Source organism: Cupressus sempervirens, chromosome 6 (assembly GCF_028749045.1).
Source record: "Cupressus sempervirens isolate cs-2001-9-10 chromosome 6, ASM2874904v1, whole genome shotgun sequence".
Taxonomy (NCBI): Eukaryota; Viridiplantae; Streptophyta; class Pinopsida; order Cupressales; family Cupressaceae; genus Cupressus; species Cupressus sempervirens.
In genome coordinates, this window is record NC_143123.1 from 12,654,768 (window position 1) to 12,678,527 (window position 23,760).

At 36.4% G+C, this 23,760-nt stretch overlaps 1 protein-coding gene across 3 annotated transcripts; it reads left to right on the top strand.

Moving 5' to 3' along the window:
- Positions 1-1,497: 1,497 nt before the first annotated feature.
- On the top strand, positions 1,498-22,911 carry BNS (bonsai). Of its 3 annotated transcripts, none has more exons than XM_089786358.1 (4): positions 1,498-1,933; positions 2,427-2,509; positions 9,408-9,461; positions 22,566-22,911. In XM_089786358.1, exons 2-4 carry the CDS (start codon positions 2,434-2,436, stop codon positions 22,631-22,633), a joined length of 198 nt encoding a protein of 65 aa, XP_089642484.1. In that variant the 5' UTR covers positions 1,498-1,933; positions 2,427-2,433; the 3' UTR covers positions 22,634-22,911. The 3 variants fall into 3 exon arrangements, with proteins under 3 accessions (XP_089642484.1, XP_089642486.1, XP_089642485.1); XM_089786360.1 differs by lacking the exon at positions 1,498-1,933 and adding an exon at positions 1,986-2,035; XM_089786359.1 differs by lacking the exon at positions 1,498-1,933 and adding an exon at positions 2,047-2,166.
- The last annotated feature ends 849 nt before the right edge of the window (positions 22,912-23,760 follow it).

A 23,760-nucleotide genomic window follows, 5' to 3' on the forward strand; every position in this document is an offset into this window, starting at 1 on the left:
ATGCTAAAAAAATGTTTATTATTTTCTATTAAGGGCCATTACACATTAACTGTGTAGTAATCCCAGAGACATAACAAAATTGCTATTGTATTCATCATTCTATGCGAAACATTCTTGTATGTGGTATATACAAATAATGGAAATAATAGATCAACATGCTCATTATTGTTATTGATTCCATGAGTATACGAAATGATCTTGTGATATTCTATTGTAATTATTTAATAGCTCTTGTGCACATTAGAAAATGCATTCTTTTAGCTGTAATTTTAATTGCTGTTAGCATTCTTTCATGTTGTAGTAATGGAAAATCTCACAATTGCAATAGTTTAATTAACAAGACCAAAAACTTGCCACAAGGGAGAAGCAAGAGGAAGAATTATTATTACAAGATTTGATGGGTGTGCCGCAAGGGGTACGTGCCCCATGGTGGGTTGGGAGTACTGCCTCCTATCCATGTCCTCTATTGTGGTAGGCATGGTGATGTCTAGGGACTTGCTCTGTATAGGGATATGCATTGAGGTACTACCTTTGTCCATGATCTCTGATGTGGTAGGGGTCATGGTAGGCGTCACAAACCCTAGGGGTGGTGGGAGGGTTCAAATCCCTTAGCAATTTATGTAAACAATAATTTTTTATGCAATTAACTTTCACATTAAACCATATAGGCCAAATTTGGGAACATTTTTAGTAGATTGGGTTTTTTGGAGGTCTTTTTGTGGCTTCCCTATATTTGAGGCATCACCAGTTTAATGCTAAATTTAGTGATGCTAGATCTGGAAGACGTGTTATTTTTCACTAGTTTCAATTAACTTTTGTAGATCTCCACATTTTGCTGCAGTTCTAGTAATTCTGTTGATGACAAAAATTCCAAATTTCGCTGTAGTTTTTGGTGCCCATCTTTAAAGGCTTTGTTCTTGCTCGTATTCTAAGTTGTTAGTACGGGTACGAGTACATATACCAATTTTTTGAGAGGGAGTTTTGTGTACATCCATACAAAATATATATAAAATTGAATAATATATATGTATGCATGTCTACAACAAATATAAACAAAAATAAAATAAAATTTAGAATAAAGATAACAATATATTAAACAAAAATTAGAATTACCATAGATATATTAAAAAACTTACAAGTTAGACTTTAAATGTTTTAGAAAGAACTTATAATATTATATATACTACTATTATAAATATATATAATATTTTTAAATTAAATACTATTATCACTCTAATAAAAACATTTATTATTTTAAAATTCAATGCTGTAATTAATATATTTCAAAGTTTAATAATACTAATCTATATATTTTTTAAAGTTTAACTATTATCCTAAAGTTTAATCATATTTTTACTATTTAAAGTTTAATATTATTTTAAAGTTTAAGTATCATCCTAAGTATTATTCTGGTGACATCTATTTACTAAGTATTTTTGTACTTTTAGTTTAATGCTTATTAAATTTTAAAAAATCGAAAACCATACGAAATATCCTCGTAACTTAAGCATTTTAAAACTTTAATAAAAATTTCAATCATAGCCGACGGCCGCAGGTTCCTCTAGAGGTGGCTCTCACAGGTTGCCAGGTTGCTGCTTTAGGCATAGGTTTATCTGAAGACGAACGTCTGCACTTACAGTGGATTCGAAACTGTGGCCTCCTGGCACTTCTGTTTCCATTTGGGAGGGTTTGTGTTTGCGGCGGAAAGAAATGAAAGAGGAGAGCCTTTAGTTGAGAGATTCCGCCACGTCAACATTCAAATTTGAAATAAAAACGCCAAATCAGCAAAAAATCGTTTGGATATCTATTGCAGAAGTCACATACATTTCCAGCTTTGAAAAATCGAACTCTATCCGATTCCACAGCGATTTTTCAACGTATCCGATTCTGATACGTACCGTACCAGCATTTGAAAAAAAATTCAAAAGCACCGGTAACTTCGCTCATCTTGATATATGAGTGCCTTTCTAGAGCATTTCTGTTTTTGAAATGGGGCATAATTTTATTCTTTGCATGATGGTGGACATAATTTATAGTTTGTACTTTTGGGTTTTTTTTTCTCGAATTTCAGTTTTCTTAGAAATTTTGTTATGCAGTTCTTATTTTGGGAACTTCGAAGGACCGTAGCTTTGCATGTGGACTCCATTTGGGGTTCTTTCATTTTGCGTATTTTTTACGAACTTTGCAATGATTCATTATATTTCCTTTCATCTTCTAGTAGAATTGTAATTTCAAAATGTAGTCATCTCTGAACATTGTATGTCCGGCAACAATTCTCTATTGAATGAGCTTTTTAATTTGTAAATGCATCGATATAATGTGTGGCATATTGTACTTGTAATTTGGGGATTTTGCATATCATGCGCTGTTATTGTACTTGCACAACCTTATAAGATGAAGATGACAAATGACACATTTTCATGCAGGTTGAAGATGGCAGATTTGAGCATGGGTATTCTAATAGATATTGTGGATGAAGAATGGATGCAGGAAATTTTACCAGATGATGGTAAGTTATGTTGCTAAAGGTTACTCTTATTTGAAGAAAGTAGAATTAGTTCTTTTGCACACAAGATAAGTTTCTTTTATGATTTATAAGTTTACTGTGTGCAATAAGAGAGGTTCAGAATGCTCCTTCTCGTACCTAGCAAGATGATGGGTCTTAATCTTCAAAAGTTCTATATATTTTTCAAATCTTTAGACTGCTGAACTAGCTTTGTTCCTTGCCAGACTAGTTCTGTTGCTCATGACATGTTTAGTTGCTCCCATTCCATTGTTCTTTCCAGAAATTGGTGCAAATTTTATCTTCATTTTGTTTTAATTGTGAGCATCGATTAGTATATGTCAATATTTATCTGAAGCCAATTTAAGCCTCGTTTTAGATTTTAGACATGATTGGTGAGATGCAAATAACTAATTTTTTAACCCCCCTAATTATTTTGCTGCTGCAATTCTTGTGATGAAATTTTCAGTTTGTAGGAAAACTCTTTTTTAAGGGCCTCATTTTGTAAATAAAGATTTCTAATACTAGTAGCTTGTTCCATTATCGGCAGTGCTAACTTTTTTAAGAATATAACAGTAATGTTTATGTTTATCATTTTCTTCCCACTATCATTTGCTTCCCACTACAGAAAGTTTGTGAGCATCCTCATGATGGCCAGTTTCATGTTTGCAGAATTTTGAGTGAAAAACACAAATGTCGGACAGCCTGTAAAAAAGTTTATTGATTGAATTTTTCTTGCTAATTTTAGAGTGATCTTTTGATGTCACTGCATTTTCATCTTAAACTTTTGCAATGACTGATTCTCAATTTCCACTTGTGCCTTTTGCCTACAAGTGAAACATAGATATTGGATAGGATTGCAGCGTTTTGCATATTAGGATTTTATTTTCTGCAGCTATTTGTGTTCTTATATTTGCATTGAGGCATATAATATTCTTTGTCGAATTGGCCCGAGGCCTCTTTATATCTGGTTGATATTCGGAAAGGATGTGTTGTGCCTATCTACATAGTGCTACTACTCCCTGTGACAAGAGTCTTAACTGTCAACTGTCTTTAGGTTGATTCATATAGGTCAATATTTGATGAAGAAATCAATGAAGATGACAAAGACAACGAGTTTGAGTGGAGATACGTCTCTTCAAAGTCATGGAGAAGGAGATCAAAGTGGTTGTAATAGAGGTTGAGATGGACTTTGAATGCCCCTTATGTGATGAGCAAATTAATGAAGATGACTATTATTTTAAAAGAGGAGACTAGAAGGATCAATAGCTTCTTGGAAGTTAAACCTGAGAGAAAAGAGATTGCAGTAGAGGCAAGTCTTTGTGAAGGCTTGAAAATATTGACAACAGAGAAGGAAACTAAAGAAAGGGTTGCAGTAGAGCTAAAGAAGAATAAATATGAAGATGTAGCAGAAGTTGTGAAATGTCCTTTGGAGGGCATGTGGATGATGGAGAGCGTGGAACAACTAAGTATGGAGAGACTGGTTTGAAGCAAGGGATAGAAAAGGAACAAAAGATTGTAGATTTTGCAATTGAGGATGCTGTAAAGGTTTATGTTGAGGTGGCGAGAGCAGAGGAGATCACATAATGCTTTTGGCGAAGGTGGTTGGACTTGTGTGTGTTAAAATACACAAAGAAGAGAAGAAGAATGTTGAGTGTTGAGATACGGAGGAATTTTTAGTGGAGCAACACTTTTAGGAAGAGGGCAGGTTATGGTGGAGCCAATTCCACATTGAGGAACAAGTGTAAAGAGTAGAGTTGTCAATGGAGGAGGATGCTTATTCCGGCTAGGTGCTGGAAGAGGAAAAAGAACCAATTGGAGGTACTTGTTACAGTGATGGGGTTTGTGGAAGGTTGTTTACAACTGTTAGAAATAGGAATTACTTGGTCGGGGTGATGCAGGGGCATCTAGGAGAAAAACTGAACAAGAGAGGGTACCAAGGACCAAGGAAGATAAAATGTCATCCAAAGGAGTAAATTGGCATGTCTTGAGGCCTATAATGGCTTATTGTAATGTTGAAGACAATAAATTGTATAAAATTCCTAAAGGTCCTAAAGGTCAATATGCAATGTAATAGTTGATGAATACAATGTGATGGGGATAAATGCAATATAATAGGTGATAAGGGTTATATAGGGTGGTTTTATGTTGAAGGGCATTCAATAAGTCCATTTGACCATTAATAGGTCAATGGGATAGGTTAGGTAGTCAGAATATTCATAATATGCATAAAGGCATAGTTTACAAATTTGAATTTAAATGTAAATGGTCATGGAGTCTTTGGAGGGAATTAGTAATTAAGAGGTTTTTAGACTTAGTTAAATCACCAACTGCCTAGAATCAGTTGGGACAGGTGTAGGACAGTTTATTAAATGATCAATGTACCCTTGTACGGGCAGAGAACAGAAGAAGGAAGAATTGATGACTGGCTGTACGGACTGTTAGACAGTGAGCAATAAAATACATGTTTTATGCTCTGTTTCATTGGTATCTTGAACTCCTTTTTGTTTGAAACTACATATTTATGAATTAGCAAGGTTCTTTAATCCTACATCACTCGCTGTTGAAGGTTCCTAACTCTGTTTTGAAGGAATATTTACGCCAGCTGATCTGTAACAGGTTATTTTCTTAAGTTTCTTTGCTTCAAAGGAATGATCCTCCCATGAACTCCAAGGGCCCAAACTTCATGGGAGGCATAAAGCTAACTTTTACAATAGAAATCTAACCTATTCTATGCAGCACTAGTGCAAAAAGACAGCGAGTTGTATGAAACAGTGATGGTGTTCAATGAGGAATGAATGGCTAAGGTGTAGCAGCAACATATTGGCTTGAAGAAGGAGGTTGTTTTATGAGTTGAGATGTCCTAGGGCATCAAGAAGAAGGTGTGTGAATCATTTGTTTGTTCCCTAAGAGTGTGGAGATAGGTGTTTGATGAAACCCTATGCAACAAGGGTTTGAAGGCATTGAGTGAGTGTTTGAGTGTTTTGTGAGGAGTATGTCTGAAATCTTTGAGATTCTGTTATTTTGTGGCATATTATAGCTGTGTGGAAGATTTGGAGTGTTGGGGATAAGAGGAAAGTACTGTTGCTTTGTTAAATGCTTGGTTTCTATGCCATTTGAAGGCCATATTGTGAAGAAGGTCAAACCTTGTCAAAAGGAACAACTATTGAAATTTACATATGTTGTGTAACCCTGAAAAGGGTATCTAAAAATGTGATTTGTTTCTTGAGTCTTTTGGAAAAAGTCAGAGAAAACGTGTGAAAACTGTTCCAGCAGGGCTAATAGGGGGTTCATAGGGCTAGAAGACAGTTTTGAGGATTTTGATCAATAGATGTTGCATAGACAACTAAAAGTGATTGATTCTTGTTGAAAACATCTTGTTTACACCATTTTGTTCCATCCTAGGCATTTGGAGGCGTAGCTAAGTCATTTGTGGGTGTTTAGCCAATAGTGAGCCTGAAAGGCTAGTGGGTTCATTGTGTCATTGAAGAAGAATTTGTATTTTCCACCACTTCTACTAACCACTCTGCATCGGGGGGGGGGGGCGGGGGGGTGAATCAGTAATTTACAAACTTTAGTTGCCAACTGGATATTATTTGTTACTTCAAACCATACATAACAAAATAATAAAGTAATGCTGAATAGTAACAATAACCATGCACAAAGATAACTCAAAACACCATGTTTTTTTAACTAGGGAAACCTTGGCCAAGGGAAAATCTCGGTGGGGATGATACCCACTAGATAATATATTGATATATAAGTTCCTTGTTAGAGGATGGACCCTATTAGGAGTCAATGAGGAAATTTAGTATAGAGAGTCCCTGTTAAGAGACTTTGAATCCCTGTTAGGAGATTCCAACCTTGTTAGGAGTTGTAGTGCAGTAGATGCAAGATGAGCCCATTGCCCAAACATGCACTTCCAATTACAAGAAGAGCTCACTACCCAAACAAGTAATTAGACTTTTTGAATATAGATTCTTTCTCAGTTCGATCCGGATCACAAAATAGCTTCACAAACTTTGCATATATCGCTTTAACAAAAGTTCGCATACAACTGCTCAACACAACTTCTCCAAGATAGCACACTTGAATTCGCAAGAAGTCCTTTGCATAAATACCATGCCTTTACATAAATTTGTTGCTAGGTTGGCTAAGACCACAATACACTTTTTCAACTTAGAGTAAACATCTAGGATGTCAGCCCCAATTGGACAAGTAATTATTTTGCAAACAAAATAATTCCTTTCCTTTAATTCCACTGTTCTGTTACATTGGTAAAACACGAATATCTCTTTTCCATATAGTCCATATTGACTTTCGAGGTTATATACATCATCATCAACATGTATACTATCTCTATCTAACTTCGTTAGTCATAATATGACATCAACAACAAGTTACAAACAAAACAATACAGTGTTGTATACCAAATTCATACTTAGACAATTTTTTCCGAGGTTTCTTGTAAGCATGTACATCATGTGTTGCCATAAATGACAACAATTACATATCCTCATTAGCCAATTGTCAACAACAACCTGAAAGAATGACTCTACCATCTAAGTCCATTTTGTGAGGTCGAAGATTTCAAAGTTTTCCTAACCTAGGTTCTGATCAGGGCCATCCAAGCATGTAAGACCAATCTTGCAGCACCCAAAAATACTTATCTAATCTGGTTAAGTTTGGTGAATAATTCTATTATCAATGAGGGCCAAATTTAGGCTATTATTTGTCTGGATGTACCTTGAAAGATGATGCAGGAGCATCTTGGTTTTGCTCGGTGGCTACTTTGGAGTTCATGGGAGGAGGCTCGGTAGTTGCTTTGGTGGATGCTTGGACTGGTACTCGGTTGAAGAAGGAATTTGGTGCTCGGCATACACTAGGAGCTCAACATGGTCTGTGGAGCTTGGCATGGTCTTGGGAGCTCGGCATGGTCTGAGAGGAGCTCGGCTTTGCTTAGGAATTTGGTTCCTGTTGTAGGATGTGTATCTAATTTTCTAAAATGAGTTAGAGGATGAAAATTTTAGAGATGGAAGAGGGCCTAGACTTCTACCTACGGTTCGAAGCTCGAGTTCTAATTCATTCAGAGCTAGGAGATATCGCTATTTTACCAAGACATCAATTTTGGGAATTTAATTGTTGTAGGAGGCTGACTTTGGCATTTAATTTATGTGTTTGTATTTAATTTGTGTTTTGGGCCGACCTGTGGCTTAGATTGGTATAAGTAGGAGTTGTGGGAAAGTCTTTAGGCATTATCATCCATGGAGGAGAGGTAGAGGAGCTTGGAAGAGTGAATTTTGAGGAGGGCTAGTAGCTGCGGCTTGGAAAACAAGGAGATTGCTTGGTGGGCTTGTGAGCACAAGTTGAGATCTTCTGTGGAGGTTTCTACCAGAGTGTCATCTAGACTAGCTTGGGTTTGGATTGGATCTTGAGGGATCTTGCAGAATTGTTACTTGCTTTGTATTTGGCCGTAACCGGGAAGGCCTTACAGCCTGGCACATTGCATGTGATCAGTTATATTTTATGAATATACTATTATGATTTGGTATCAGATCTTGCATTGTTGCTTCTTGTTATTATGTTTCCGCTGCATGGTTTTATAGCAGGGGGCTAGGACATCTCCTTTGGGGATTCTCCTGCCTTGCACTGCGTCAAAAGATGTTCAAGAGGAATAGGAGATAAAATAATTTATTATTTATGGTTTGTACCCATGGTAAATACATTTTTCATTATCTACAAATGTCAAAGAGTTACAATGAAAATAGAAGGATCTATCTCTTAGATTCCCAACCTTGGAAGTTGAAAAGAATTGCAATGTTTTGGTCTTCTATTGGCTATGTGTTACTTCTCTTGGTGGTCATTTGTTGCTGACCAAAGGGGGGCATGAAATTTCCACGAGGCACACAATTGCTATAAATTGGGGCTTGAGCTATTTGTTTCATTATCGAAAGCTGAGTAGAAGATTATTTGGAGCAGATTTGATCATTCGGAGAGAAGAATAATCCTTCCTTTAAGAGTTTTAAAAGTGTTGCTTCTAGCTCCAGCTAGTAGGATTGTAAAGCCACGGGGCTAAAGCATCGCAATTGATGAAATTGGATTTCATTTATTGAGACATAGAAGGCAAGTTATTTCATGCGAATTTCTTTGTTGTTCTCTATGTTATGCTGTGTTTGAATGCTAGGTGAAGTAACCCTTCATCAAGTGTAATAGAGAATGTGCTTGGGTGTATCTTATACACTATATCAGCATAGGCAATGAACATCAAGGGATACCCATCTTTCTGAATGTGGTTTTTGTGCAAATATTCTGGTCAGTATTATGTGTCAAAAGCTTATGATCAATGAATAATGAGTTAGTTTTAAATCATAATTGCTTGTACATTAAGTAGAATACTGTTTATGAAATTCCTTTTATTTGAAACAGAAGAAACATAGAGTCTTTTTACATGGAAATCCTGGGTGCTTGTGGATTTCAAATATATAATTTTAGTTTTAAAACTATTGTCTTCAAACAGTGGAAGTCCCAAAATTATTTAAATTTTGGAATCCATTAATGAGACAAAACTGACAACATCGGCTCAAGGAAGTCCAAAGATGGCTATCTATCATATTCTGTATCATCCTTTTTTATGATGCTCAGAATTAGAAGATGTCTATTGTATTGTACGTTCTTCAGAATTTGGACTCCAAAGTGAACGCCATTCGAATAGAGCTTAATTTTGATTAATGTGACATCAAAACCCGTCAAAGAACTCATTTTGGGTACCATGAGTTAACCGACCAGATGTGTAAAAGAGTCATTGGATTTAATAGCTTAAAAGTTAATTGAAGGATTTTTTTTTTTCTTGTTTCAATTGTTTTCTTGTTTACTAATTCTTTGGAATTGGATGGTTATGTCACAGAGGTTCCTTTGCCTGCAGGAGTGGTACTTCCAGGAGATGAAGTAGAAGATTCTAGTAAGTATCTTACCATGTACTCTCTTGGAAAAATTTGAATGTGAAAAATTTATTTTATATCCAAGAGTAAAATTAAGGGGTTTTGAGGTCTTTTAAATCTTATTTACTACTTTGAAAAGATTGTGGACTGAAAAACTATTGTAAAATTCTATATTTTTTCTTTCATGTCTGCAACTGGTATGAAGTCACAACACACAATAACCTATGGTAGGAAGGGGAATTTTTTCTTCAGGGTTGATATTATTGCTATGAACTAGTCTCCTTGTTTGATTGGGACATAGAAAAATCTTAGAGAAAGTAGAGTCCACATGCAGTGCTTACTTCTCAATTATAAATGAGAACAATACATAAAAAAATATAATGAACCTTCACAGGTTTTTTTAATAATTTGTGCAAGGATTCTATTGGGGTCCTCATCCATGCAAATTGAAACTGCATAAAAAGATAGAATCAAAATAAAGAATGAAGCCTGTACAAAATGAGGATAAATGCTGAAAAGAAACATAGTAGATCAAAATTGAAAAACAAACAAACAAAGAGGCCAAAAGCAGAGATAGAGCTCTATCCAGAAACTGTGGGAGAGTGAATTCACTAGTAACATCAAGAGTCCCATGACAATGAGAAGCCAGCAAATTCTGCATTATCAACTGCAAGTTGAGGTGAGGGATTGCAGGTCTTGAAGTTGGTGATTGATTGCCAGCTGTGGCTGATTCAAGTGTTAAACGCCCCTTCAGAAATTTACTTCTAACATTGCACTGCCTAATGAGGTGGAACTAGAAAGCATATCTGCCGTGAGTGCAAACATTATGCTTGAATCATTTGGAAGAGAAAAACTATGGACCCAATGCTTAACGTCTTTATTTTTACCATCCAAGGGTGCAAGAAAATCTTGACTTGGGGAGATTTTATTGTGAACTTCCCACAGTTTCCAATACTCTCTGACATTGAGATGTATTTTACAGAATCAAAATACCTAGGTACTTGAGAATCAAAGGTTGCATCGAGTAGTTCCATAGAGGAGGGGATCACGAGGCTTTGATCCCTTCCTACTACAGGCCATGAGAGAAGGGACACAAAGACATCCACAATATAAAAATTCTACAGCCGAAAATCTCATAAATAGTAGCAAGAAAAGGTATGACATGATAGCATGACCAGAACGTCACACAATTTAACAACAAAAATGGCAAGTTGTGTTGGGTTGCAAAGCTACAACCAACATGCCACTAGACAGGTCTCACATATACACCTGCCTGAGCACACATGGCACATTTCATGGGTACCAAATTAATAAAACATCACAACTGCAATATTCAGATAATTCTCAATAAATTGTTTCCGCACCTTATTAAAGATTGGAAAATTTGATGGTTGGTTTTGTTGAAGATTGTAGCTGCGACAGAGATCTTTACCTCTGATTTTTCTATATGTTGAAAATGAGATAATACTCTATATTGTGCTTACAACTGGAGAAGATATTTATTTGAGATAATATTATATGAAGAGACGTGCCATGCGTGATGCGAAGAGGCATGTATTTGGAAATATGAAAAGACTCGTTTTTAGAAATTGAAGCGACCTTCATTTGTGATATGAAGAGTCTAAATTCGTTTATATATATTGTATCAAGTGAAAGCATTGTACTTGAACATTTTTTATTATCAATAAAAGAGACATTTTTCTAGTGTAGCTGGGTTTTTCCCTTCTAGATTGGAAGGTTTTCTCAAAGATAAAGTTGTAGTGTATTTTGTACCTATTTTGCTCCTTTTATTTATTGCTGTTATCATTATTTCTGGGTAAAAATATTGACATGGTACCAGAGCCAGGTCGATATCAGCAATATTGTATGGTGTTGAGGCAATATGTTATTTGATTGGAGCTATCTGTAGTTATTTGTTTTCCTGCCCGTGTTTTGCATTCCAGGCATCATGCACAAAAGATAATGTTTTATCTTATATCTTCTTCCTTTCTTTCTATTTCTTGTATGCTTCCTTCATGGTCGTTGTGTCCTGGCTTCGTCTTTTCTGGACTCATCTGCATTCTACGCATTTGGTGGCTTTATGAGTCTCATCATTTTCTTATCGCTCGTCAGTTACTTTGGAGGTGTTGACTCTTCTGGAGTCAACTCAGTCGTGAGAGATTCTTTGTGATGATATTTTGATTTGATTCATCATCTATTTCTTGGGGGCTATCTCTGTTTCTTTTTAGTAGGGATTTTTTTTTATCAGGTTGATGATCCTTTAATATCATCAGTTATTGCAGTTTTTGTTTGGTCGTTTCATCTTCTTTCTTGATCAGAGCTTTTCTAATCTCTGCACTTGTCTTTTTAAAGTTTAATAGCTGCGTAGTCTTGAAGTTATTTGCATGTGTTCTCATCAGATATATGCTTGTTCCTCAAAAGTTTGAGACCCAAAGATGATATTGTTTTGCTTTCTTAGAGGTGGTTCTAAACCATAGCATGACATATCTATTGTATGAGGCTTTCTAGCTCTTACTTGCTCATAATTCTTTGTCACCATAGGGTTTTTCAAGCTTAGAAGCAGGGGACAGTTTGGCTAGAAATTCAGCAAGCTTCTTAGTGCTGTGGCGCATTTCTTCTTCGACCATTTTGTCCTCCTCAGCTTTAACTTTGGGGTCTGCATAATCATGGTTGATCTAAGGTAGGGCATCTTTTAGTTCATCTAAAATGTCGTCACTCCTCTTTGAGCGTGCATTGCCTGATGCAGCTTCTAGCATTAAATCTTGCTTGCTTCCCTTCTGTTTGCTTGAACCGTCATTTTGCTAGCTTTTGAGATGTCAGATAAATACAACCATGAATGCTCTCTTGTTGAATTGCAATCTTGGCCCTGCAGATCTTGCACGTTTGATCCTTAATATTCTTAGAAGTCATCAGTGTTTATCTTGAAGTGATTATTATATTAAGTAAACATTAGTTTGATTTTGTATTGCATCTTGTCATAACTATTGATCATCGTCTTGTATTTGATTTGGTTTGATTATGATTATAACTGCAGACTTTTCATTTTCCTTTATGAAGAAGTTTCGTTTCTCATAGAAGTGTATTTTCTGTATGAGCTCACAGGAGTATGTTTCTTTTCCTTGGCATAAGCGGTATTGGTGTGATTATTGAAAGTTGCCTGTGTGCCTGGGTGTCATGTGCAGAGCTGCCTAAGTGTGTGCTTGTTGTAACTGCAATGTTTGTTAGTAGAATTTTTTCTTAAGTTCTATAGGGTGATTTCTCAGCAGATAAATTTTTTGCTTTGTTTTTTCTAATCTGTGTAAGTTCAATTTTGAGTCTTTCAAGTGTTTGCATTTTACTCACGCTTAATGATTTATTTTGAAAATGAAAGCCGATCTTTCTTAGATGTATGCAGGGGTGTATCTACAAAAATCAACCTCTCCTTTTTGCTTCAATATGCTCTCAATTTATGAGTAAACTGTAATTACATTTAAATAGTATTTTTGCGGAGATTTTAGTACTTGAATTTCACGTCAATGATGATTTGGTGTCATTTTTGATGGGCTTACATGGAAGTCTATTTGATAGAGGTAAGTATCTATGATTATGAATTTTTGTTATTGGTGTATGCTTTTGCATTGATCTCTATGATAGGTTGACTTTATAAGTTATTATTAATCTCTCTTGATCGCATGACGAAATGGGATGATGAGAGATCATATGCAAAGCAATGCAGACTGTATGGGGACGCTCGTTCCAGTCTTGGACTGAATTGATGATGCAGGAAACTGATATTCAGAGGCAGACTATTTGGATCCAGAGGGAGGTAGCATCTAATGCATATGTGGCAGTGTAACTGCTAAAGCTTTCTATTTGGTCAAATTGGAATCAGCTATTTTATTGTGGTGATCACAGCTGTCCCTGCTGAGAGGGAATCATTCTTATGCATGTTACTATAATGCATTCCTTTCTAGGAGAAGTCTAAGGTGAAAGCCCTCATGCCACCCTCTACGAGTAGTTATGACAGACCACTTCCTGTGAGCAGGCATGGTGGAAATGCATTCTTCTGTGGAAGAGGTCTGAGGTGAAAGCCCTCGTTCCACCCTCTACACTAGGAGTATGAAGTCATGTGTGTGACTTCATGACTCTAATTTTATATGCTTAAAAAGTAACTATGGTGAATTATGTTATGCTGAGATAACATGTTTTTATATGATGTGAATTTATCATTGACATCTTTGGTTGCAACTATGTGTATCTACCATACTAAAGATCTCTCTCTTGCTAAGAGGGAGTGTTGAGGATTGTAGTTGTGATAGAGATCTTTACCTTTGATTTTGCTATACATTGAAAATGAGATCATACCTATATATTGTGTTTGTTAGAAGTTGTAATCTTTCCTTGGTGTGTTTATAAACCAAGGTTAATCCTCCTTTCTTTATTGTTATAATATATTAGGATATAAGCCAAGGTATCCTAATATATTTTATTTTTGTCTTTTTTCCACTACATCTTATTTTGTCCTCTAGTGGAATATGTGAGGACAAATATTTATTGTAATTTGTAATTTATATTATTCCTCCTTAAGAGGAATCTCACACTTGGCCTCACACACTTATGAATGATGGCATTCATAGACATGGGAGTTACATTCTAACTCCTCTCTCTCATCTCTATTTAAGAGATGACCCTCCTCTCTCATTTCTAATGAGGTTTCTTCCTCTTCTCAATTATTGTATGAGCAATTGCTCTCTCTCTCTCTCTCTCTCTCTCTCTCTCTCCTTAGGCTTTTCATGCCTCATTCATAATGTCACAAGGGATTTTCTTTGCTTTCCCCTTTCCAAATATCGTGTCTCATGGTGTTGGATCTTGAAGCTTTCTCTCTCCTATCTTATGGTAATATCTATTCATGCATTAACTCGCTTAGATTCTTTCCTGGTATTGCTTATTTTTATATTTCTTTTTCCATTTCTAACAGTGTTTATAAATGGGGAAGATATTTAAGATATTTATTTGAGATAATATTATATGAAGAGGCATGCGTTTGGAAATATGATAAGATAAATTTATTAATGTTCAATAGGAGACCTGAAGGGCCTATGAGATTGAAAACATGCAAGGCCACAATGGGCAACATGAGCACAAAACAATGTCCAAGGAAAGTGCTAACAAGAAAGCAAAGGAAGTAGAGCAAAAAATCGAAGAAAACAACTACTAAATACTCCTAAAAGCTGAGAAGTAATCCAACACTGGAGGGTAACACCCAAGGTGAGCTTGTGTCTTGGAACAAGTCAAGGAGCCACTGGAGAAGGGGAAATGCTGCTGAGTAAGACCCCTAAGAGGTCAGGAATAGAAGTCGCATAGTGTATTCACATAGCCACATGACCTTTAGCAAATAGAGGGCAAGACACTGCTGATGAGTGTATCTAAAAAAGGAGAGGGATCTACACTCTTTGATGTAATAGAACCTTCCTTTGATCTCATAGTAAAAAGGACAACGAAACACAAAATTAGTCTCACACTTAGTCTCCCCCAAGGTGTAAAGGCAACAAATTATGTCCTCCCAATCAAGGTGGCGATCAGTCTACGAACATAGCTGGGGAGAGCCAACTCTAAAGGATCCCAAAGAATGCAAAGGGCATGGGTCTAGTGGTGGGTAAGGTACTACGGGCGCTTAATAATCTCGTCCTAGATATCCATCTAGTACTTGACATAGAAGGCCATCCTTGGGCAAAGCCCACCCAGGGTATTCCTCCAAGTTGTTATAATGCACTTGAAAATGTCAAGTCTAACATGCTTCAGCTCTTGTTGAGATTGGAGGAGGTGAGTGGGGGCATCTAGAGAGAATTGAAAGGGGGGAAGGCGGTCCATCAAAATCCCTATCAAGCTATGGAGAGTGATGGCCTAAGTGAACTAGCAACGAGCTCTGCCAGTAGGATTAGAACCTGCGATTGCCTCAGAGGAACAATAAGTAAGATGGGAATACCTGTGATGGCCCTTAGCAAAATCTGTGAAGAACCTAAGGGTGAGGGTAGGAGAGCATGGTCGACCAAGGGGAGGGGAAACGAGAAGAGGTGAAGCAGTTGATGGAGGGGATGAGAGAGGCACATGAAAGAGCATAGTCAACAATGTCCGCACCACCAAAATGAAGCCAACAAGTGAAGATATTGGATTTAGGAAAGCAGGGGAGCCCATTTAGGATCACCAAGTCAGAAGACTTACAAAGATGCAAAAGATGGCAATTCGTATCTGGTGAGGGGTCCCCCATTGTACTCAGAAGAGCGTTGTAAACCCAGGGAGCCAAGGTCTGATTCGATTGTGCAAACCAAGTTAGAATTGTAGTTGTGAAGAGGAGTCTGCAATTCTCTGGTCTTGGCATTAAAGTCACCCTAAATAATGACATCACCCAAATCCGATAAACTAGAGGTATGCTCCTGAAGGTCAATGAATGAGTCCCCTCTATTTGAACAAAGGATTGCAAAAGGCTAGGAGGCTGGTGCAAAGTAAGAAGCCACAATGAAGATATCTCTAAGATGAGGTGTAAAATGACCTTTAGGGATACACACAATAGTGGTAGTACTCTCTTTGGGTTGTTATAGCTCCACTCAAAGGTGTTTATTTACATAAAAAACTAAATACTTCCAGCTTTAGTTAGGGATTCCAATAGTCACCTATTGAGAACATCTTTGGATTGCCCTTGTTGCTCAAGCTAATTTTCACACTTGGCTCTTCATATTTTGTGGTCTTGTCGCTTTCAAAATGGTGGGAAGGTATCTTGTTCATTTGTGCCATTGCTTCTTGTTATTCTTTATATTTTGGAGAAAAACTCCCCTCATTGAATTCTTCCCTCCCTAATTTTGCAACATGTTTCATTTTGGTTGGAGGATCTCATGATCCTCCATTTTTTAGCGAAACAAGCCATTGGGGGAGTTAGTTTCATCTTCAAAGCAACCCTTCGATTTGAGCTCCCCTTCAGTCCCATTTTCTTCCTTGGTTCATCCATTAGATTTTGAGCTAGAGGGTGCCAATTTCTTGCATGATGCTTGATTTCTTAGGTTGATGATGTATTTCTGATCTTCATTTTCAATAGACAATGTGTTTTACTTCTAATTCTAATTTTGATCAACCAAATTCTCCCGAGGAGAGCACTATGTGTCTTAATTCCAGTGGGATGACTATGAATCAAGGAAGAGGCTTTGTGTGCCAATTGTTAGTTTTATGCCATGGGTGTCCCTAGTGACTTATTGTCATGTAAGTCAACACCTACCAAGTGTGAGGTTGGTGGCTAGAGTGTGGCTTCCTTAGGCTCTTCTAGGTTTCCTTGCATAGTGCATGGACTCTTAAGCCTTCATCAATAGTGGCATTTGTAAACTCTCTTCCCATGATTTTCATCTTGGCATTTGGCTTCATCCCTATCATTATTGCCAACAAGATTGGGTCATTGGCCACATTCCCTCCACGTAGTGGTTCCTTTGTTGGCATTTTTTATGGATAACATTGCTTCTGATTTGTTGTGTCACCGATTATATTTGTGATGGTCATTTTTTAGTTGTGCCTTGGTTTATAGAAGGTTTGTCACCTTGATAGGGATTGTTGTTTGCAATGCTTGTCTTACCATATTCTTTTTAGACTTTGACCGTAGTGGAGTATTGGCAACTTCATTTGTGGCTTTTTGTTCATCTAGTTTCGGTCATTCCACATTGGTTTTGGCCTCCCAAAGTCTTTCTTTCTTTGCATGTGGATTTGGGTATGTTGCTTTCTTTGTTTGTAGCCTAGTGGTCGCTAGTATTTCTTCCTTTTTCTCCTCCTTGACAATATATTTATGCCTTCCTACTTCAACAATCAACATCTTCATAGTTCATGGGCCTACCCCAATTGCATAGCAAGCTAAAGTTATGTACCATGTGTTGAGGACCTAACTAGACTACTTTGCTCTTGCCCATGTTTTGGTGTTCTTTTTGCACACTCGGCCACGTGCGAGCCCTTTACACGCCTAGAGTCATCGTTCCTATTACCTTGGTTACCTTGCTTGTTTCTAAATCCCCTTATCCTTAGGGTCTTTGTCACAGGGCCTCCTATTCTTGGTTTTCTTATGAACAATTTTTTTATGCAATGTAGGTTATTCTCAAATACTTTAGCAACCTTGTTCTTGAGGCTTCTTTCTTTGTTATTGTTGTCACATCAGGTTACATTGACATGCTTTTCTTTGTGGAGTTTGTTTCCGAGTCTTCCTTTTTTGATGTTTGTATGGATGGATTTTTTCTCTGGTTGGCAAGATCTACTCTGTCAAGGAGTGGTAGGTTTTAGGCAATTTCCTCTTGCTTATGCTATGTATGTCGTGTTGTGCCTTCGTTGCCGATTGTTTTCCATCTCTCTCAACTCTGTCTTTGGCTATCACTTCGGCTTTTACTTTGCAGTGCACTTTTAGATTCTTTGATCTCTATAGTTGTTGTCGTCTTTCACTTTGTTCTTTGGTTTGGAGAGATCTTTTCTTCAATACTTCTCCCTCTTCCCAAGAGTGCCCAATACACCTATCTTTTTTTGGCAAAGGAGCATTAATTATCAGAGGTATGGGATTTTCTTGTGTGATGCTTTACCTCCTCCCTCCAGTTCCTTTCCTCATATCATTGTAGTATTTATTTCTGACACTATTTTCGGTGTTCGTCTTCTTGAAGATTTCAAAGGGTTATTAGGTTAAGTGCAAACAACCCTAGCGACCTTTGTAGTAGATGCTTGACTTCGACATTCACTCTTAACCCCTCTCAAATGTTGTTCTTAGGGGCTCCTTGATAGAGAGCTTCTCTTTGATCGTACAAGTTCACAGATACTTCTTGCAAGTATAGAAAGTCTTGTATCAACTCTTACTCTATTGTGTTTTCTTCTTTGGATTCAAACACTTCAGGTTGTTTGTAGGGTTGATCCATTACACTACCATAATACCTGCTGCCATTACCTCCACAATTTAGATCTTTAGGCTTTGTATAACAATGGTGCCAAAATGCTTACTCCAGAACACTGGTTTGATTATGCATTGTAAATTGTAACTGACTTATATCAGACAGTAACACAACATAATAAATATAAAAGCATTATATGGCCTGAAAGATATATCCTTTTATTTCCGAATGAGATCTTTACAGTTACAATAATGCTACTTTCTGAGAGAACATATGTATATGTATATATAGTGCCTGGCATCTGGTTAAGAGTACCAACCGTTGACAACTACCAAAAACTACTTTGAAGAAAATGAGATTACAGTGCCAACTAATTATTCCTTAATTTACATGTTTATCTCTAAACTTGGCAAGACTACCGACTACAACTACCTTATTCATGACCATATTGTCTACAATAATCAAGTGATTGAATGTGCCACCATCAAGCTGTATGTGTTGGGAATAGAAATGAACCATGCCACGTGCTAAAGGCATCCTTATCCTTTCTAGACACATTGGTTAACTACCTAGCTATGCCTTAGTCTAGAAATTAATCACTGTTTTTGTGGTCTTTAAATTATGCCATGACGCAGCAGGACCATGATGTGATTATTTTTACTGCCTTCTATGAATGAGTATGATAACATATTTACTACATTACCAAATTTGTGTGTTTGACCAACGAACTGGAATCAAGTCCAGACCAGATTTGGATTCGCGAACAGATATGCCTCGGGTCTAGATTTAACCCGTGGGTTTGTTCGGATCCGCATTCAGGGTCTGTTGATCAAGGCGAACCCATAGGGTCAAATTTGGACCCTACATAGATCTGGCCCAGACCGTTCGAGAATCCCCTGGACCCATGGGGCAAAACATAAGATGTGGGCCCAAAAGTTGGAAAAATCAATTTTCAATTTTCAATTTTCGATTTAGTAATTTGATGTGATGATTTTCTTTTGAATCGTAGTACAAAGATCATAGATTCATACTATAAAATGCTTTAGTTTAACAATTATATATATATTCATACATGCACAAATCCTTCTGAATCATAATGGGGAGAAAAATTCACAAATCTACGAATCGGATTCTCAAACCAAATCCATCCCTGAACCCTAATTGGCAACTTAGCATTTTTACTATATTACCTCGGTTTTCCAGGATAATGGGGGGATGGCAGGTCAAAGAAACAGGTTTTTGGAATGGATTTTATTTTCCTTGGAGCAGGGGACTGCAGTAGGGATAGCTATATAAAAATAGGGAAAATTTAAAATAATATAGGAAAATATTAATTATTCATATGAAACCATGGATAAAGCATGTTCAATTGAGGGTTTCACGTGACAGTGGAAGTCAAACAAATAATCAAAGTTCAAACATTCATTTTATGGGTCTGCCAAGGGATGGGTTTCGGAGAGTTTTCAAGTTCTCATGGCATCCTTGTTTCTAAGATGGGTCAAATTATGTTGGAAATGTGACTGTAGATAACACTGCATTTTTATCAAAAACCCCACCTAGCTTTGCTTCAACGATTGATTTTGTATCAGAAATCCCACCTAGCATGTGATCATTCACCTCCCCTCTAGGCTTGTCATTTGCAAAATATATTTGGTTCTTACCGTATCAAGCCAGATGACTTACTATACGGAAAAGGTAAAGCTTTCTGTGGAGGTCATTTACTTTTCAGTTTCTTGGAAATTCATTCATGTGCAAAAATCTCTGCACTATTGTTTCCCATGACTTTTTGGGGTTGTTTCTCCCTAATTAGACTCGATTTCTTGAATATTATGCACATTTATACTCAGTAATAAGTAATTACTAATAATCAATTGCATTTTGAACTTGCACTGGTTCTGTTCAAAGGTCTATTATTATGCCTATTGTCTGTTGAGAAAACTTGCATGGCTTGTTCATGTAATGAATGCTGAATTTAGTTTGTCTATATGGTAGCAAATGTTATCAGACAATTTTCCCAGAAGAAATAAAAGTAACAAGGACTTTTATTGGCCATTTATAACCAATTATTGATTTTAAGCATAAAAGCTTAAAAGCATTCAGATGGGGCACTGCAGCGTATATCCTCTGGAAATCAAGAGCGCTTTTCCAACATATGGTTTGCTGGGTTACCATTGTAATTGGTTTGCTTTACTGGTGGTTAGTCCTGTTAGTATCTCCCTAATTAGAAAAGGGATCTGCTTCCAATGGAGGAGGTTCAGATACATATTTAATGTCTCATACAAAAAAATAAAATCATAATGTTGTCTCTCTGTTCTTTGTTTTCTCCCCTGTGGCTTTGCTGGAATTCACATACTGCTTGTGTTGTGATGTTAAAAAAATTACTGTAAATTTTATTGTGAAATTTGCTAAGTTACAGATTCAGGTTCCGGTTAGTGGGTTTGGGCGAAAAGAAAATCCCATTTGGACTCATTAGTGGGTTCGTGAATATATATATATATATATATATATATATATATGCATTACTACATTACTCGGTTCGGATCTTGTCACTCGGATTCGGGTCCAGGGTCGTTTGGGTCTACATTGGCGCGAACCCAGGTGAGCCTGCGGCTGTAGGGTTCAAAAAACGAAATAAAACAACTTAAAATAATGTTTTTTTTATGCAACTCTAAAAAGATCCTAATAAAAAACATTTCACTCATCTAATCTCTCATTTGCTATCTCATTTTGGTGTGCTCATTTTGTAAGTTTTAAGAGAAGGTTGTAGAGATATGTTTGTTCCAATGATGGGGATCTAGATGTAGTTGCTATTGGGGATGAAGCCATTAATCCCTCATTTTTTGATAACCCATTTGACCTTTGAAGGGCATTTGATACTATGATCATTGATAAACTATTAAACATTTGTCATTTATCATTATGTTTCAAACTTTATAATTTGATGAACTACTCTATGTTTTGAAATTTTATTTTACAATTTAGTAATTCAATGTATGATTTTCTTTACAATCATGAACATAGATTAATGATCAGGTATTTAATGTTTATCTTTGATATTTGGCAATGATCAATGATCAAACAACATATATTCATACTTATGAAATGACTTAAGTTTAGCAATTATGCACATTTTTCTTATATATATATATATATATAAGCGAACCCATCCATGAACCCAAATCAGAATTTTTTTTTGCTCAAACCCACAAACCCGAAACGTGAATCCATCCCCTAAACCCGAATCAGTAACTTAGATGCATTATATATACAAAAAAATGAGAGAAATGTGCATAATTGCAAAACTTATAGTATGAATATATGTTCCATTGATCATTGATCAATGCCAAATGTCAAAGATAAACATTAAATACCCACTCACTAATCTATGTTCATGATTGTAAAGAAAATCAAAATTGAATTACTAAATTGCAAAATGAAATCTCAAAACATAGAGTAGTTCATCAAACAATAAAGTTTGAAACATAATGATAAATGACAAGTGTTTAATAGTTTATCAATGATCATAGTATCAAATGCCCTTCCTTTCACTAGTTGCCTCGAGTAATAGCCGTGCAGCTGCAAATGGGTCATCAAACAATGAGGGATCAATGGTTTCATCTCCAGATGCAACTATCTCTAGATCCTCATTAGTGGAACAAACAATCTCTATAACCTTCTCTTAAAACTTGCAAAATGGGCATTACCAAAATGAGAGAGTAAATAAGAGATTAGATGAGTGAAATGTTTTTTATTAGGTCCCTTTTAGGGTTACATAAAAAAATATTATTTTAAGTTGTTTTATTTCATTTTTTGGACCCTACCGCTGTGGGTCCTCCTGGGTTTGGCCAGGTTCGTGCCAGCAAGGACTTGGACGGACCCACAGTTTGAAATCCGAACCCTGGCCGGACCCACAGAGAACCTGAACGCGAACCTGGACTCGTGCAAACCTGGATTGCAGGGTGCAAATTCGGTAACAGGAAATTTTGTATCAAATGGCAGACTTTTTTTTTTTTGATAATTCTGCTTTATTAGGATTTTCAATATTAATGGGGATTTGTTATCAGCTACACTAAGTAGTCCTATAACAGCAAGGAATTCAACAAATATACATTACCATTATTTTAGAATTTAAATATTTTTTTGTCCTTTTGTCTTTCCTGAAGTTCACTTGTTTGCCTCTAGTATAAGAATGGGACTCAGATAATATGTTTTTTTCATTTCATTTCTGACAGAGTTCCTTTTTGACAGGTCAGGAGGACTTTCCACCACTTGGTGAAGACAAATGGCAAGACCTTGCTTTGCACACTATCAAATGAAACCGGCCAGTAAAATGAGAATGCTATGCCATTCATATAGGCGATAAGAATTTGTATTGCTGATCTAGGAACTTGTGACACACTATTTAGTTATTATTTCCATAGCACACAAGCATTGGTCTATCACATCTTGGTTCTCAACTTTTTCTGTCGGGGTAATTCTTTTGTGGATTCAACATACTCAATATCAAAGAGTTACAACATTAAGAGAATTATTGTGAAACCATAACTGTATCCGTATCATAAATTGTAAATTTTATATTTTTATGCTTGACAAATCCACCTCTAAATACCGTGTTTGCTGATTTTTTTTAATATGCTTGACAACCACCAAACTGTGAAGACTATTTGCCCTTCTAACGATAAAGGTTTTGTTACCTCACCTAAATATAGCAACCGAGCCAAATGTTTAGTTACCTTGTCTATAATCCATTTTAAATGAAATTCACCTTTGTTCATTATTCACAATCAGTTGCATTTGCTTAGTTAATAGTCTAGCTTCATTTCCTTACTTTATCCGTAATATAAGCTACCCAATGGAAATATTCTCAAGTAATCTCTTATGATGTTATCATTATTTTTCATATAATATGTTTATATTCGATAGTGTTCTACACTCATAATGTCTTTATAAATAAAAATAATAATACGAACATTTCTGCAGTTTTTCTCATTCCTACTATGTGCGAAGGCATTTGATTAGCACTATAGTTTAGGTTGTGCTTTTGATAGAACTCAAATCTTTCACAAAGCGATCGCTCTATTGCGCAAATCTCGACAATTCATAGTTTTAATCGTTTTTACAGAGGACATTTTCATTACCTGTTTCGCTTCAAGTCTGCAGTAGGCACAATCCTTTTTTCCACAAGTCCCTTGGGAATTGAACATATCTTGAATTGCACCCAACAGGAATTGAATTGCCGTAGGTTCTTTGTGACCGCAGCTTTCTGACTGAGTGGACTTTGACCCTATTACACATAGTTTAACTTTAGGGGTTTACAGTTGTGCGTGAATACCCATTATTTTTGAACTCTGTTAGAAAAATTTAACAGAAACACAAACTTGTTACCGTACCACTTGGAAAACTCAAATCAGTTATTAGAGGATCGGTAAAACTAGAAATACTA